Source organism: Rhinoraja longicauda, chromosome 13 (assembly GCF_053455715.1).
Source record: "Rhinoraja longicauda isolate Sanriku21f chromosome 13, sRhiLon1.1, whole genome shotgun sequence".
Lineage (NCBI taxonomy): Eukaryota > Metazoa > Chordata > Chondrichthyes > Rajiformes > Arhynchobatidae > Rhinoraja > Rhinoraja longicauda.
The window spans coordinates 18,970,410-18,986,674 of record NC_135965.1 but is presented as its reverse complement, the minus strand read 5'-3'; the positions used below and the strand labels follow the sequence as shown (position 1 = coordinate 18,986,674).

General features: G+C 46.2%; 1 protein-coding gene across 1 annotated transcript in view; it reads left to right on the top strand.

The window, feature by feature from the left end:
• Nucleotides 1-16,265, top strand: part of mindy4b (MINDY family member 4B) — a 32,089-nt gene extending 15,824 nt beyond the window's left edge. Inside the window, exons 7-12 of the mRNA XM_078409894.1 lie at nucleotides 1,735-1,800; nucleotides 3,767-3,837; nucleotides 5,269-5,341; nucleotides 6,575-6,751; nucleotides 12,425-12,605; nucleotides 16,123-16,265. Of these exons, the coding sequence (XP_078266020.1) occupies nucleotides 1,735-1,800; nucleotides 3,767-3,837; nucleotides 5,269-5,341; nucleotides 6,575-6,751; nucleotides 12,425-12,605; nucleotides 16,123-16,265 (711 nt within the window). The remainder of the gene's footprint in view (nucleotides 1-1,734; nucleotides 1,801-3,766; nucleotides 3,838-5,268; nucleotides 5,342-6,574; nucleotides 6,752-12,424; nucleotides 12,606-16,122) is intronic.

The following is a 16,265-nucleotide window of genomic DNA, read 5'->3' as shown; positions in this document are numbered from 1 at the left end:
TGCGGGTCGGTCGGGGACGAGCTGTCTGTCCGTGGGCGTGGGGAAGAGAGGGGAACTTTTGTTGCCTCCATCACAGTGAGGGGGTGTTTGGAGTCACTGTGATGGACGTTTGTGTTGGGGTCATGTGTCTTGTGTTCTTTTTTTTTTCTATGACTGCTATGTAGTTTCATTCGGTACTTCGGTACCGAACGACAAATAAAGCTCTGTTATAATCTGTGATATTTTGACAGAACATTTAAAGCAAGCTTGCTTGCACATAAAAATATCATCAGATGCAACACTTCACTGCTTCGCAACTGAAAATAAATGGTCTCGGCAGTCTCATTATTTTCGGGTGCAGGAGCCTGTAAGCACAGCACACTGTCTGTGATTTACCTCTCTGAAAGTCAACAAATCAAGCTGCTAAAGGACAATAATTCTGTCACACGGGTCAAATGGAGTCTGTTTCCCCCGATGTTGCAAGACCGCTAGGCATTTGCATAGGATTTAATACATTTATGGATGGTGCGTGAAGTGTGAATTAAGTGGTTTCTACTTGACCTGTAATCAAAATGTATTGGCAGCAGTATAATTTATTTGAAGTCCTAGTTGTTCATGTCAGGCAACATTGTGCATCTATCCTCTTTGGAGCCTTAGGCATAAAAGTCATTGCTGATACTCAAATGCAGTATTATGGAAGCCTTAACACCAGATGAAAAAGGATCCTGACCCAAAATGTCACCTATCCATCTCGTCCAGATATGCTGCCTGACCTGTTGAGTTACTCCAGCACTTTCGGCAATCATGGCGTCTTCTCCAGGGCGATGCACAGGACTTTCATTTCAGTCCTTTCATTTAGAGCATATTGAACTCGCACAAATCATTCACATATTGTGAATGGTTCTCACAAGGTGCTTGGATGACTTAAAGAAGTTGGACACAAAAAGCTGGAGTAGCTCAGCGGGTCAGACAGCATCTCTGGAGAAAAGGAATTGGTGACGTTTTGGGTCGAGATCCTTCTTCAGACCAGATACTTAAAGAAGTACCTGATGCCATCTCAAGCATGGATAAGTTGATAACCAATTCAGCGTTACTGAATTCATAGGTTCATAAGTCATAGAAGCAGAATTAGGCCATTCGGCCCATCGAGTCTACTCCACCATTCAATCACGGCTGATCTATCTTTCCACCTCAACCCCATTCTCCTGCCTTCTCCGCATAACCCCTGATTCCCATACTAATCGAGAATCTGTCTATCTCCACCGTAAAAATATCCAATGACTGCCTCCACAGCCGTCTGTGGCAATGAATTCCACAGATTCACCACCCTCTGACTAAAGAAATTCCTCCTCATCTCCTTTCTAAAGGTACGTCCTTTAATTCTGAGCCTGTGCCCTCTGGTCCTAGACTCTCCCACCAGTGAAAACATCTCCTCCACATCCACTCTATCCAGGCCTTTCACTATTTGGTAAGTTTGAATGAGGTCTCCCCTTCATCCTTCTAAATCCCAGCAAGTACAGGCCCCGTGCCATCAAACGCTCATCATACGTTAGCCCAATCATCCCCGGCATGATTCTCATCAACCTTGGACTCCTGCAACCCATTTCTCTGGCATTTTACCCACCTCCCAACAACATTGAGGGGTGGCAAGAGAACAGTTTTGAGAATTCTACTTCCAAGAGCTTTTGTTAATTTATCTCTAAATCCTGTACAAGAAATTTGGAACTAATGCATCTTTCCCTTATTTCTCCCCAGCTTCAGCTCTTTAGCTTCACTGATAAGGCAAAGCTCCAGCAGTTTGTGATGGAACAGATACACTGTGTAAGTACAAAGACGAGACATAATTGCCCCTTCAATCCATGGTCAATGGTGTTTAATTGTCACATGTGCAAAAGCACAGTGAAATTATTTTTTTGCATGCAGTTCAATAAAGTCTTGCTATGCTGAAGCACAATCTCCAAATAGCAACGGGTACAGAAATAGTCCACTAAGAATACATGCAGGAGGCTCCAGGTTTTGACACCATGTTCAGAGTCCAGTGCTCTAGGTCTGATGGTGCGGTGCCCAATCCAGGCAAGCCCCAGGCTGCCACAGGGCCTCCAGCCTTGATTGCCTTTGTCTGGATCGTCCAGCGATCCAACGTCCCTCTCCTCACCCGTCCACCTTTGTCCCCCGCTGGCCCACCTCGAGGCCGTGGAAGGCAAGACCCAGGTTCACTCTCCTACCGGCCTTGCTCCTCGTGTCTGTCGTTGCTGCCTCCCACCTCACCGGTCTCTGGTCTTTAGACACTGGGTCTCTATTCCTTGGAGCGCAGGAGGATGAGGGGTAACATTATAGAGGTGTATAAAATCATGAGAAGAATAAATCAGGCAGCAGCACAGAATCTCTTGCCCAGAGTGGGGGAATCGAGGACCAGAGGACATGGGTTCAAGGTGAAGGGGAAAAGATTTAATAGGAATCTGAGGGGTAACTTTTTCACACAAAGAGTGGTGGGTGTGTGGAACAAGCTGCCAGAGGAGGTAGTTGCGGCTGGAACTATCCCAACATTTAAGAGATAATTAGGCAGGTACACGGATAGGGAAAGCTTGGAGGGATATGGACCAAATGCTGACAGTTGGGACTAGTGCAGTTGGGACATGTTGGCTGGTGTGGGCAAGTTGGGCCGAAGGGCCTGTTTCCACGCTGTATCACTCTATGACTATAATACATGGCTCGGTCCATCTTTTTCTGGTGTTCTGGGTTTGCTGAGGACTATATTCCGCACTCCGATTCACCAAAACCCCATTGCGGACATTGGACTTTGTCTATGGAATTGTTGCATTATAATGCTGAGAACTGTATTCTGCCTTCTGCACTTCCCCTTTACTGTATCTTTTATACTTGTATACCAGTACAATAAATAGCTAAGGGGAATATATGGAGTTATTGTCTGGCCACAAACAAGCCAGACTCCAGTCAAGGAGTTTGGCTTGATTGTATTTATGTCTTGTATTATCTGATCTGTTTGGATAACATGCAAAATGTTGCTCCTCCCCACCCCTCTCTTCCTTGTGTCCCACCTGGATTCAGGCCCATTTCTCCCCTTCCTCCGAAGATAGACACAAAATGCTGGAGTAACCAGTGGGACAAGCAGCATCTCTGAAGAGAAGGAATGGGTGATGTTTCGGGTCGAGACCCTTCTTCAGACTGAGGAAGGTCTCCACCAGAAACGTCACCCATTCCTTCTCTCCAGAGATGCTGCCTGTCCCGTTGAGTTACTCCAGCTTTTTGTGTCTATCTTTGGTTTAAACCAGCATCTGCAGTTCCTTGCTACAAAATCTCCCCTTCCCTCAGCCCCTTCCAATTATATCCCTCCCTTCACAATTTGCACCACTTCTCTACCTTATCTCAAGCATTTTAACTCTGGCCATTGTCCAACCCTCTACCTACTAACCCCCCCCCCCCCCCTCATGTGCACCCCCCTAACACTTGCCAAGTTTTGTCCCACCCCGACCCCCACCTCCCACAATCAGTCCGAAGAAAGGTCCCAACCCGAAATGCTACCTATCCATGTCCTCCAGAGACTTTGCCTGGATCGCTGAGTTACTCCAGCACTTTTCGTCTTTTTTTGTAAACCAGCATCTGCAGGTCCTTGTGTCTCGGAATTTAAAAGCTAAATAACAAATACTAAAGGAATGTGATATGGCCAGCTTTAGAAATCCTGCAACAAACATTATAATCATGTGTTTATGAAATTGTGGAGTTTATTAATGAATGTGAACTAACCCATTCTTTTCTCTGCAATTAGTTTAAAGGTGAGGGAAGTCATGGGGCCATTCTGTTCCTCTACAGTCTTCTCTTCTCAAGGACTCTGGAAAAGTAAGGGATCAGAGTTGTTGGCAATACTGTAGACCTTGACTTTACTGTAGACTTTAGAGATATAGCGTGGAAACAGGCCCTTCGGCCCACCGAGTCCACACCGGCCAGTGATGACCCCTAGTGCTATAACACAAGGGACAATTTACAATTTTACCGAAGCCAATGAACCTACAAACCTGTATATCTTTGGAGTGTGGAGGAAACCGGAGCACCCGGAGAAAACCCACACGGTCACAGAGAGAACATACAAACTCCGTTCAGACAGCACCCATAGTCAGGATCGAACCTGGGTCTCTGGCGCTGTAAGGCAGCATGTCTACCACTGTGTCACCGTGCCATCTAATTCAATAACTTTATTTTGACACCGTAGATTGAATTATTCAAGAAATGTTCAGAGGAAAATAAGAAAAAGAAAGCTTGTTTATAATTGAGTTTATGACGAATGAGTAACATGTATATCCTGAAGGATAACTCAGCGGGTTAGGTAGCATCTCTGGAGAAAATGTGACATTTTGGATCGGGTCTGAAGAGGGGTCCTGACCCGAAACATCACCTCTCCATGTTCCCCAGGGATGCTGCCTCACTTGCTGAGTTACTCAAACACTTTGTGCCCTTCTTTGTAAACCAGCATATTTAGTCTTTCGCTCCCACCATTGATCACCTGTTCACACTAGTTCTACGTCATCCCATTTTCGCATCCACTCCCTACACACTCGGGGCAATTTTGCAGAGGCCAATGAACCTGCAAACCCGCACGTCTTTGGAATGTGGGATGCAACTGGAGCACCCAGGGAAGATCAATGCAATCACGGGGAGAACGTTCAAACTCCACACAGACAGCACCAGAGGTCAGGATCGAACCTGGGTCTCTGACATTGTGAGGCAGCATGTTTACCCGCTTCACCACTGTGCCGCCCAGTAAATGACTTTGCAGGAAGATGATGCATTAGAAGCCCCCTGTGGTACAGTGTTTAGATGTGGGCGATTCCATTCACACCACCGTTAGGTATTACGTCCATTTATTGACAACACTAAAGAAGGTGAAATGTACATTTATGATCAGCTTTTGTCCTTTTGCATTGTTTAAAAGCTTTTGTTTTAATTTTTGTTTAGTTTTAGAGATACAACATGGCAACAGGCCCTTTGGGCAACCGGGTCCACACCAACCAATGACCGCCCCTATCCTACAATACGTTGCACACTAATAACAATTTACAGAAGCCAATTAACCTACAAACCTGCAGGTCTTTTCTTCTCTATCAGTAAGCTTCATTCCTAAGAAAAAAAAGCACAGTTAATTTTGACTATCTACTTCACAGTCTTAAGCCCCAGAAAGTCTGATTAATATAAGCAAACAGCGTAAAGTGCAACGTGCCTGTCGATTTCTTTGGCTTCGTATTGAACTTCTGATTAAATTCTTCTTTATTATAGGCTGCATAACGATTTAGACCATACAACCCCCTATCTACTGCAGTTAAGCCTCGGTAACTTCACTTGTCGGCAAGTAAGTATTAATATCATAAAATGTGCAATAAATGATTTCTCCTCGTTTCAGTCATGTATGGTCAACTCCTTATGTCCAGACTGACAGAAGAGGCCAAAAGTAGGCACAAATGCTGCAATAACTCAGCAGATCAGGCAACATCTCAGGAGTAAACGGCCAGAATAAATCAGGGCTGGCAACAGATGACCAAGTAAGGGTGGAGCCCATAATGGCCCATTGTTGGCTGGGGTAGAGATGATAACGAAGGGATACAAGGATGCGAACAGTGGAACTGGTAGAATGGTTCAGGTGGGGGAGGGAGAGAGGGAATGCAAGGGTTACTTGAAATGAGAGAAATCAAAATTAATACCGCTGGGTTGTAAGCTGTCTAAGCGAAATATGAGGTGCTGTTCCTCCATTTTGTGTATGGCCTTGCTCTGACAGTGAGCGGGGCACTGGACAGAAAGGTCAGTATGGGAAGGGGAGTTAAAATGTTTGGCAATCGGGAGATCACTTAGGCCAAGGCAGACTAAGCATAAGTGTTCAGTGAAACAATCGCTCAATCTGTGCTTGGACCCGTTGATATATAGGAGCCCACACCAAGAACAATGGATACAGAAGATGACAGAAGGAGCTCCTGGCATCAATTCTGTTAACACTTCTCAGAATCCTACATGTCTAGGTGAAACCACCTCTCATCCTGCTAAGGAGACACGAGGAACTGCAGATGCGGGAATCTTAAGCAAAGCACAACGTGCTGGAGGATCTCAGCAGGTCAGGCATTATTTATGAAGGGAATAGACCGATGATGTTTCAGGTCGGGATCCTTCTTCGGACTCGTCACCAACCCTCAACATCGTCTGTCTATTCCCTCCACAGATGCTGCCTGACCTGCTGAGTCCCTCCAGCAGTTTATGTTTTGCTCCCAAATCCATTGAGTATCATTTAATCTTCCTCAATCACTCTTCATAGGGCAATCAAATCATAGCAGTGATCACAGCGGCAGGTGTTCCATTGTCCTGAGGTAGCTGTCTCTTGCATCTGGCCAATCTGCCAGCATGTGATCCCACACACTTCTTCATAGTTCAATGCAGTGCCGAGACTAGCCCAGTGTGGGGAAATACCTGCTATCACAGGATGGGTTTGGTAGCTAGATTTCTAGGAGTATGCCTTTTCATTATTGAGTCATAAAGTTAGACATCACGAAAACCCGATTCAGCAACAGTTTTTTGAACCTTTTGGCTTGCTTTCTAGGCGCTTATAAATCTCATGCTCACTGGAAGAGCCAGTCCGAACGTTTTCAATGGTGACCTTCAGTCCGATGACCAGGGTAACTTGCTGAAAGATCCACAGCATGGAATCCTTACTCGAGGTGACGTGGGTTACCTCTACTGGAATAGGCATGAGATGGACCATGATAAACTCCCACAGGTAAGTTCTTGTTCATTCAAGTTGTTAAACTGGGACTCTGCATTCTCAAAAGGGAAGAACAGCCATAGATTATATTTCTATAAGGGGAGGCATAAAGTTCCAGAGGTCTATTCCACACTGTGATCCAGGTCCCCAGGGACAATCAGGCTCTTGACCCACCCTCCACAACTCTAACCACAACCCTACCTCAGCACCGAGCCATGACGGAATTTGCACTGCTGGTTTTTTTCTGCGTGCTTGGTGTATGCACTATCATGGTCTAGTCTACTAAGAATAGCTGGATAACTTTACGAGGATGCTGCCGGGACTTGACGGCCTCAGTTATAGGGAGAGGTTGGGCAGGTTGGGATTTTCTTCCTTGGAGCACGGGAAGCTGTGGGGCAGCACGGTGGGCAACAGTAAAGTTGCTGCCTTGCAGCGCCAAACGGCCGGGTTCAATCCTGACCTCTGGTGCTGTCTGTAGGAGTTTTACGTTCTCCGGGTGCTCCGGTTTCCGCCAACACTCCAAAGACGAAGAAGTTTAATTGGCCCTGGTTTGTGGGGTAGTGCGAGTGTACAGGGTGATCGCCGGTTGGCGGAGATTCGGTGGGCTGTTTCCGTGCTTTGTGACTCTATGGCTCTAATTGTGGTCTTTCAGCTTTTGCTGCCAACAAATGATGATGGAGACAAGTGAAGCAGTGAAACCAAACATATTGCCTTTCGGTGTGTTAATTTCATCTGAGCTTACAGCAGAGAAGGACGCCTTTCAGTCACCAGACCTGTGCTGGCTATTTCAAAGAACAACTTGTCCCATTTTGTGGGCAGGTGGGACTGGTGTAGGTGGGACATTTTAGTCATTGTGGGCAAGTTGGGTCGAAGGACCTGGGTTTCCAAGCTATATGACTCTGTGACTCTATGATATGTTATTTAGGGTGGTGGTGGTATATCTGAAGTGCCTATAAATCTGCAGTAAGACATTCATAGTTCCAGTTCATATCTGGTGTCTGTCATATCAACACTCTTAACTCATGTACTGCATTTAGTTGCAAGTTCAGCTGCTATGTTGACATCCGGTTGCTAAGATACTCACAAAAGACTGATCAAATATGTCACCAAAAGAAAGCTGATAATTTGGCTGTCGAACATTTGTACATTTTTATCAAGATTCTTCAAGGCTTCTCAAATGCATCTTACACTCAACTTGTGTGTGATTTAGTTGGATATCCATCAAGTATTGTTTTATATGTGTACCTAACATCTCCCAGGACTCCTTTCAAGTTCAATCATTGAATCTTAAAAGGCACAGACTGACCTGAACCACTCTGAATGCATGTTCAATAATTGTTTGTTGTAAGCCATAGTGATTCACAAACAAACATGAAAGAGTGTAGGAACAAACTACAGATACTGGTTTAAACTGTAGGCACAAAATGCTGGAGTAACTCAGCGAGTCAGGCATCATCTCTGGAGGGTTGGAATGGGTGATGTTTTGGGTCGAGACCTTTCTTCAGACTTCAGAAGAAAAAGGAAGAAGGGTCTCGACCCAAAACATCACCCGTTCCTTCTCTCCAGAAACATGAAAGAGTTCTACTTAATTCCACACATTTTAAGAATGTTGTATTGGTGGTACTCCATGTGCCTTCTTACGTCAATGGAACTAAATTTCTTGTTCAGGTAGGTGAGATTTTAGAATGCCACTAGTGCCTTTGAGAAAGTACTGCTCCTTAAAGAGAGGACAGAAACAGGGAAGTAGAATCTGGGTAATTTTCAGTGGCCAGTTAATCAATGAAACCCACATGTCTTTAGACTTTAGAGATGCAATGCGGAAACAGGCCTTGCGTTTCACTGAGTCCACGCTGACCAGTGATCACCTCGTACAGTAGCACTATTGCGACACGGAAGGGACAATTTAACATTTATTTTACGAAGCCAATTAACCTATAATTGGTTACACAAGGGGATATAAGGGACTGCAGATACTGGTATCGTGAGAGGGTGGTTCAATAGGGCAACCCTTCAGTTTCTTGTTTTTTTTTCTCTAACAAGGAACATTTACTCAAATAATCACAGTTACAAACAACTGGAAAGATCAACATCGCCCAGCAGTTTGCAAATATCGATCAATGAATCAAATTACAACATTATTATCCATATCTGAATTGAACAAATTTTATTAGCCAAGTATTAGCCAAGCTTTGCTCGCAAGGATAACAACATGATATACAGTAAACGATTGAGAATCAAACATTAAAACATTAAAAGTAAAACATTATAGTTTAAACATGTGAAGAATGAAATAAAATACCAGAGCAAAAGGAGGCGAGAGACTTTTGGTTGTTGAATAATATATTCCTTTATTCGTCCCACACCAGGGGAAATTTACAGTGTTACAGCAGCAAAGTGGATAGCAAGAGAGCAACAGATCATTCATTATAAATAAAAGATACATAAATTGTCATCTGTTTTAGGTGTGTTCTTAGCTGTCATTGTTGACTCGTCTGCTGGGAGCAGTGCTGGTTGTGCAGTCTCACAGCAGCGGGAAGGAAGGACCTCCTATATCGCTCCTACACGCTCTTGGGGTGAAGGAGTCTGTCACTGAAGGAGCTACTCAGTGCAGTGACAGTGTCCTGCATGGGGTGGGAGTCGTTGTCCAGCAGCGATGTTAGCTTTGCCATCATCCTCCTCTCTCCCACAACCTGCACTGAGTCGAGGGGGCAACCCAAGGCAGAGCTGGCCTTCCTGACCAGCTTGTTGAGTCTCTTCCCTTACGCCGCTGAGATGCTGCTGCTCCAGCAGACCACTCCATAGAAAATGGCTGATGCAACCACCGTGTTGTAGAAGCCCCCTGCACTCCAAAGGACCTGAGTCTCCTTAGCAGATAAAGTCTGCTCTGGCCCTTTCTGTATAGCGCATCAGTGTTTTCAGTCCAGTCCAATTTATTGTTGAGGTGGACACCCAGGTACTTGTAAGAATCCACCCTCTCGATGTCCATTTCCTGGATATTCACTGGTGTTGGGGGGACCTGGCTGCGCTACTGAATAGAGCTACTGCTCGTGGTAAAAAGCTGTTTTTATGTCTGGCTGTGACGACTTTGACAGTCCAGAGTCGCCTTCCAGAGGGAAGTGCTTCAAAGAGTTTGTGGCCAGGATGAGAGGGGTCAGAGATGATCTTGCCCACTTGCTTCCTGGCCCTTGCGGTGTACAGTTCGTCAATGGGGGGGAAGGTTGCAGCCAACAACCTTCTCGGCTGATCGAACGATGCGCTGCAGCCTCCCGATGTTATGCCTGGTGACTGAGCGAAACCAGACCATGATGGAGAAGGTGAGGGCAGATTCTATGATGGCAGTATAAAACTGGACCATCATTGCCTGTGGCAGACTGTTTTCTCAGTTGCTGCAGGAAGTACATCCTCTGTTGGGCCTTTTTGACTGTGGAGTCGATGGTGGCCCCCCTGGAGATGATGGTTCCAAGGAACAAATGAATCCACAGATGTGACTATGTTGTTGTTGATGGTGAGGAGGGGGAGCTCTCCTAAAGTCTACAATTAATTCCACTGTCTTAAGAGCATTGAGCTCCAGGTTGTTGCAATGGCACCAGGACGCCAGCTGTGTCACTTCCCCTCTGTAGGCAGATTCCTCCCCATCCTGGATCAGTCCAATCAGCGTAGTGTCATCCGCAAACTTGAGGAGCTTGACAGAGGAGTCTGTGGAGGTGCAGTCGTTGGTGTAGAGAGAGTAAAGGAGAGGGGAGAGTACGCAGCCTTGCGGAGCTCCTATGCTGAGGGTCTGCGGGTCCGAGATGTGCTTTCCCAGCCTCACATGCTGCTTCCTGTCTGTCAGGAAGTTGGTGATCCACTGACAGAGGGGTTCAGGCACAGTCAACTGGAAGAGTTTGGAGTGTAGTAGCTCTGGCACAATGGTGTTGAATGCAGAGCTAAAGTCCACAAACAGAATCCTTGCATAGGTCCCCTGGCGGTCTAGGTGCTGGAGGATGAAGTGCAGGCCTAGGTTGACTGTGTCATGCACTGATCTATTGGCCCGGTATGCAAACTGCAGGGGGTCCAGCAGGGGGTTTGTGATGTTTTTCAGCTGGGCCAGCACGTCTTTCAAGGGTCTTCATGATTTCAGAGGTCAGTGCGACAGGCCTGTAGTCATTAAGACCAGTAACCCTTGGCTTTTTGGGTACAGGAACAATAGTGGAGACTTTGAAGCAGCCAGGGACAGTGCAAGTTTACAGGGACTGTTTGAAAATGTCTGTGTAGCACCGGTGCCAGTTGTTCAGCACAGAGCTTGAGGGTAGAGGGGGAAACATTGTCCGGTCCTGGAGATTTCCAGCTTTTCTATCTCCTGAATAGCTTCTCCACCTCCTCAATTGCTATCGTTAGTGATGGAGAAGTGGCCAGACTGATGTTGGGCAGCAAGGAGGGGGTGGGTGGTGGACGAGGGCCCAGTCTTTGCAGACTAGAGTCAGGCTGTAAGTAGGTGTCAAGTGGTGATTGGGGAGGAATGGGTGGGGAAGGGCCCAGTCTTTGCAGACTGGAGTCGGGCTGTAAGTAGGTGTGAAGTGGTGATTGGGGAGGAGGGGAGGAGGTACCGGGGTTACACAATGCAATCAACCTGCTCTCCCCCTCCCCCCACCCCACCATGGTGACCAGCATTCACAGAAAGCCTCCAGAGTCCCGTGTGTTCCCTCTTCTGGGACAGGTGGGCACGGACATAGGCCTGGAAGAGGAGCAGGCAGTTGACTGAGCAGAACCCTTGACTGCCCGCTGAACAGATCGAAGAAAGATCTTAATCCAAAACATCACCTATCCATGTTCTCCTGCTGCCTGACCTGCTGAGTTACTCCAGCACTTTGTGTCCTTTTGTGTATTAACCAGCATCTGCAGTTTTCTGTTTCTACGATGAGATACCTGATTCTGCCTGCCTTTCTGAGTATCTACATAATTCTCTAATTCATTATTCTTGCTCAACCAGTAACCAGATGAACCTTGGGGTGGCACAGCAGTAGAGTTGCTGCCTTACTGCTGCCAGAGACCAGGGTTTGATCCTGACTACAGGTGCTGTCTGTACGGAGTTTGTACGTTCTCCCCGTGACCGTGTGGGTTTTCTCCGGGTGCTCTGGTTTCCACCCACATTCCAAAGACGTACAGGTTTGTAGGTTAAGATGGCCACAATGTGCTCTAGCAACTCAGTGGGTCAGGCAGCATAATGGAGAAAAGGAATAGGTGATGTTTTGGGGTTGGAACCGCTCTTTAGACCCAAAGTCACTCGAAATGTCACCTATTCCTTTTCTCCAGAGTTGCATCCTGACCCGTTGAGTTACTCCAGCATTTTGTGTCTATTTTCGGTGTAAACCACCGTCTGCAGTTCCTTCCTACACAGGTTTATAGGTTAAATGGCTTCTGTAAAATTGCAAATTGTCCCTAGTATGCAGGATAGTGCTAGTGTACAGGGTGATCGCTGGTCGGCACAGACTCGGTGGGCCGAAGGGCCAAATTCCACGCGGTATCTCTAAAGAACATGTCGTCTCGGAAACCATAAATGTACCAAGGGATGAAGGGTCTGGCCCTGAAATGTTGATGTTCTTTTGTCTCCACAGATGATGCCTGACCAACTGAGTTTCTCCAGCAACTTGTCTTTTTTTTTACAATAGGTTGGCAATGGATTGATGTTGAAGACTTTCTTTCTTGCAGGTGGGAAGCATGCTGAAAACTCCCAAGCTGCCAATTTGGCTTTGCAACATCAACAGCACCTTCAGCATGCTGTTCAGCACGAAGAGGCAGCTCCTGTCTGACTGGAAAATGGAACATCTCTTTGATCTGTATTTCTACACCGGCCAGCCATTACAGGCAAAGGCAGTCACACTCACGATAGGTACGGGCTGTTGAAATGTAATGTAAGACTCTTGTTAGCCTTTGGTCACTGATAGCACTCTGAATCCAGCAAGGAATTAACTCTGAGATATCAGTACCAGTGCAGAGGGAGCACTGTCAGAGCTGCGCACCCTCAAATAGGAAACTATGCCAGGGGCACAACAGCAGAGTTGCTGCCTTACAGTGTCAGAGACCCAGGTCCAATCCTGACTATGGGCGCTGTCTGTACCAAGTTTGTATGTTCTCCTCGTTACCGCATGGGTTTTTTCCAGGTGCTCCAGTTTCGTCCCACATTCCAAAGACGTGCAGTATTGTAGGTTAATTGGCTTTGGTGAAAAATGTTAAATTGTTCCTAGTGTGCAAGATAGTGCTAGTGTATGGAGTGATCGCTGGTGGAGGTAGTTGAGGCAGGTGCGATCACAACATTTAAGAAACATTTGAACAGGTACATGGATAGGACAGGTTTAGAGGGAGGTGGGACTGGTGTAGACGGGGCATGTTGGTCAGCGTTGGCAAGTTGGGCCGATAGGCCTGTTTCCACGCTCTGTGACTATTTATTCAAGTGCAATTACGGATGGGCGATTAATGTTGGCCTTGTGGAGAGATTTTTTTAAATGCTTTGATTTTCTGGATTGATGCAGGGTGGGTGTTGGAAATGGGGAGGGCTTTCTCTGTGGTAAATATTTAAGGCATTTCCACACAGCTGCCGTTTTTCTTGTATTGTATTTCTCTGCTCTGTCATTAATTTCCGAGCTTCTGTGATTCTACTGCGCTATTTCTATCTGGCTTAAATTCTTTTTAGTTTAGTTTAGAGATACAGCATGGAAACAGGCCCTTCGGCCCACCTAGTCTGCACTGACCATCGATCACCCGTTCACAAGTTCTATCCTACACTCTAGGAGCAATTTACAGAAGCCAATTAACCCACAAACCTTCACATCTTTGGAGTATCGAAGAAAACCGGAGCATCCGGAGAAAACCCACAAGATCACAGGGAGAACGTGCAAACTCCACACAGACAGTTCCCGTACTCGGGATTGGACTCGGGTCTCTGACGTTCTAAGGCAGCAACTCCTTAGAGTTGCTCTACCACCAGATTGGTCCCTGGGATGGCGGGACTTTCATATGAAGAAAGATTGGATAGACTAGGCTTGTACTCGCTGGAATTTAGAAGGCTGAGGGGGGATCTTATAGAAACATATAAAATTCTTAAGGGGTTGGAGAGGCTAGATGCGGGAAGATTGTTCCCGATGTTGGGGGAGTCCAGAACCAGGGGTCACAGCTTAAGGATAAGGGGGAAGTCTTTTAGGACCGAGATGAGGAAACATTTCTTCACACAGAGTGGTGAGTCTGTGGAATTCTCTGCCACAGAAGGTAGTTGACTATTCATTGGCTATGTTTAAGAGGGAGTTAGATGTGGCCCTTGTGGCTAAAGGGATCAGGGGGTATGGAGAGAAGGCAGGTACAGGTTACTGAGCTGGATGATCAGCCATGATCATATTGAATGGCAGGCTCGAAGGGCCGAATGGCCTACTCCTGCACCTATTTTCTATGTTTCTATGTATGTTTCTAACTCGACTGCTGTGTCATTCTGCTGTCTTTTTTTCTAGCCAGTCGCCCTCTCATCTCAGAATCATAAGATTGTGGGATCCAGGAAGTAAAGTGTTAAATTCTACACTCTGGTTCCTGTGTGGTGCTAAAAAACAGGTCATCTGCTTGTGGGCAATTCTTCCACATGAATTGGCTGCCAAGTTTCCAACAGTGAACATACTTCAAATGCAGAAAGAGACACAATGTGCTGGTGTAAATCAATGGGTCAGGCGGCATCTCTGGAGAACATGGATAGGCAATGTTTCAGATCGGGGCTTCAGTTACTCCAGCGCTTTGTGTCTTTTTTGGTAAACCAGCATCTGCAGTTCCTTGTGTCTAAATTTCAAAAGTAATCTGCAGGTTGTAAAATATATCTGGAAATTCTGAAAGGTGATACACAGAGACTTAATTTTTTTTTCTCTTCTCAATGATTCAATGATCCGTTATTGTCACATGTACAGTGAAATGCTTTGTTTCGCATACTACCCAGTAAAATCACACAGCAGACCTCACCTAGGCAGTACACAAGAGTCACTGCGATGTCAAAGTTACAAAAGATCAAATGTTCTTCTCTTCATTCTTTACCAGATAGTTCATGGACTGAAGCTTTTGTAGTCAATGCTTATTTAATTCCCAATGCGAATAGCTTGTATATTCTATTTGCTATTATCTTTAGTTTTGTTTTAGTTTAGTTTATTGTCATGTGTACCGAGTTACAGTGGAAAGCATTTTGTTGCGTGCGATCCAGTCAGTGGAAAGACATACGATTACAATCGAGCCGTCCACAGTGTACAGATAAAGGGAATAATGTTTCATGCAAGATAAAGTCCGATTAAAGATAGTCTGAGACTCTCAAGTGAGGTAGATGTTGGATCAGGACCGCTCTCTACTTGTTGGTAGGATGGTTCAGTTGCCTGATAACAGCTGGGAAGAAATTGTCCCTGAATCAAGAGGTGTGCATTTTCACACTTCTGAACCGCTTACCTGTTGGGAGGGGGGAGAAGAGGGTGAGACTGGTCCTTGATAATGCTGGTGGCCTTGCTGAGGCAGCGTGGAATGTAGATGGTACGGTTATCATATATTCTGCTTGGATAGCTCACACCTCAATGGGATGCACATTGAATTCTCCAATTTTAGATAACTCGCATACTGTACAAACAACCATCCCTTCACCACCCCCCCCCCCCCTTTTCTCCCCCATCTCCTCTCTTCCCACACCTGGACAGGCACCCATCTCTTCCCCATCCCCTTCCACCTACATTCTTTCCTCTGGCTTCACTTTTCACTCTTCTCTCCTCGTCTCACACTTTTTGTCATTTCATTTCTGGCCTTTGTCCAAACCGTCTGCCAATCAACCCCCCACCCCCCCAATCTGCATCCACCAATCACCTGCCAGGTTTTGTCCCGTTCCACCTATCTTATCCAGCTTTCTCCCTTTTAAATACAATCGGTCTGAAGAAGGGTCCTGACCCGAAACGTCACCCATCCATGTTCTCCAGAGATGCTGCCTGACCCGCCGAGTTACTCCAACACTTTGCGCCTTTTGTAGAAACAAGAAACAGCAGATGCTGGTTTGCACTAAAAGACACAAAGTGCTAAAGTATCTCTTTGGGCAGAAGACATCTCTGGAGTACAGGGATAGGTAACATTTCAGGTCGGGACCTTCAGTCGAAAGACGGGGGACGAGCCGAAATGTCATCTATCCATGTTCTCCACAGATACTGCCTTACCCATTGACTTACTCCAAAAAGGGTCCAGACCCGAAACGTCACCTATTCATGTTCTCCATAGATGCTACCTGACCCGCTGAGTTCCTCCAGCACCTTGAATCTCTTATCTACTATTAGACCTTGCGCCTGTCTTCTTTTCCTTGCGTTTCCATCCAAATCCTCGAACATTCATATTTTCCTCTCCTCCTTGCCTTGTAGACACTCACTCCCATCATTGGGAAGAGGGGATGCACGAGGAGGAAGTTGATCCAGAGAAAAGATTTCCTTCGGTGTTGATGACCGTCCGTACTAAGTGGGAAGGAGCTGCTGTGGACTGGAATGGGACCGTCCCATTTTACTGA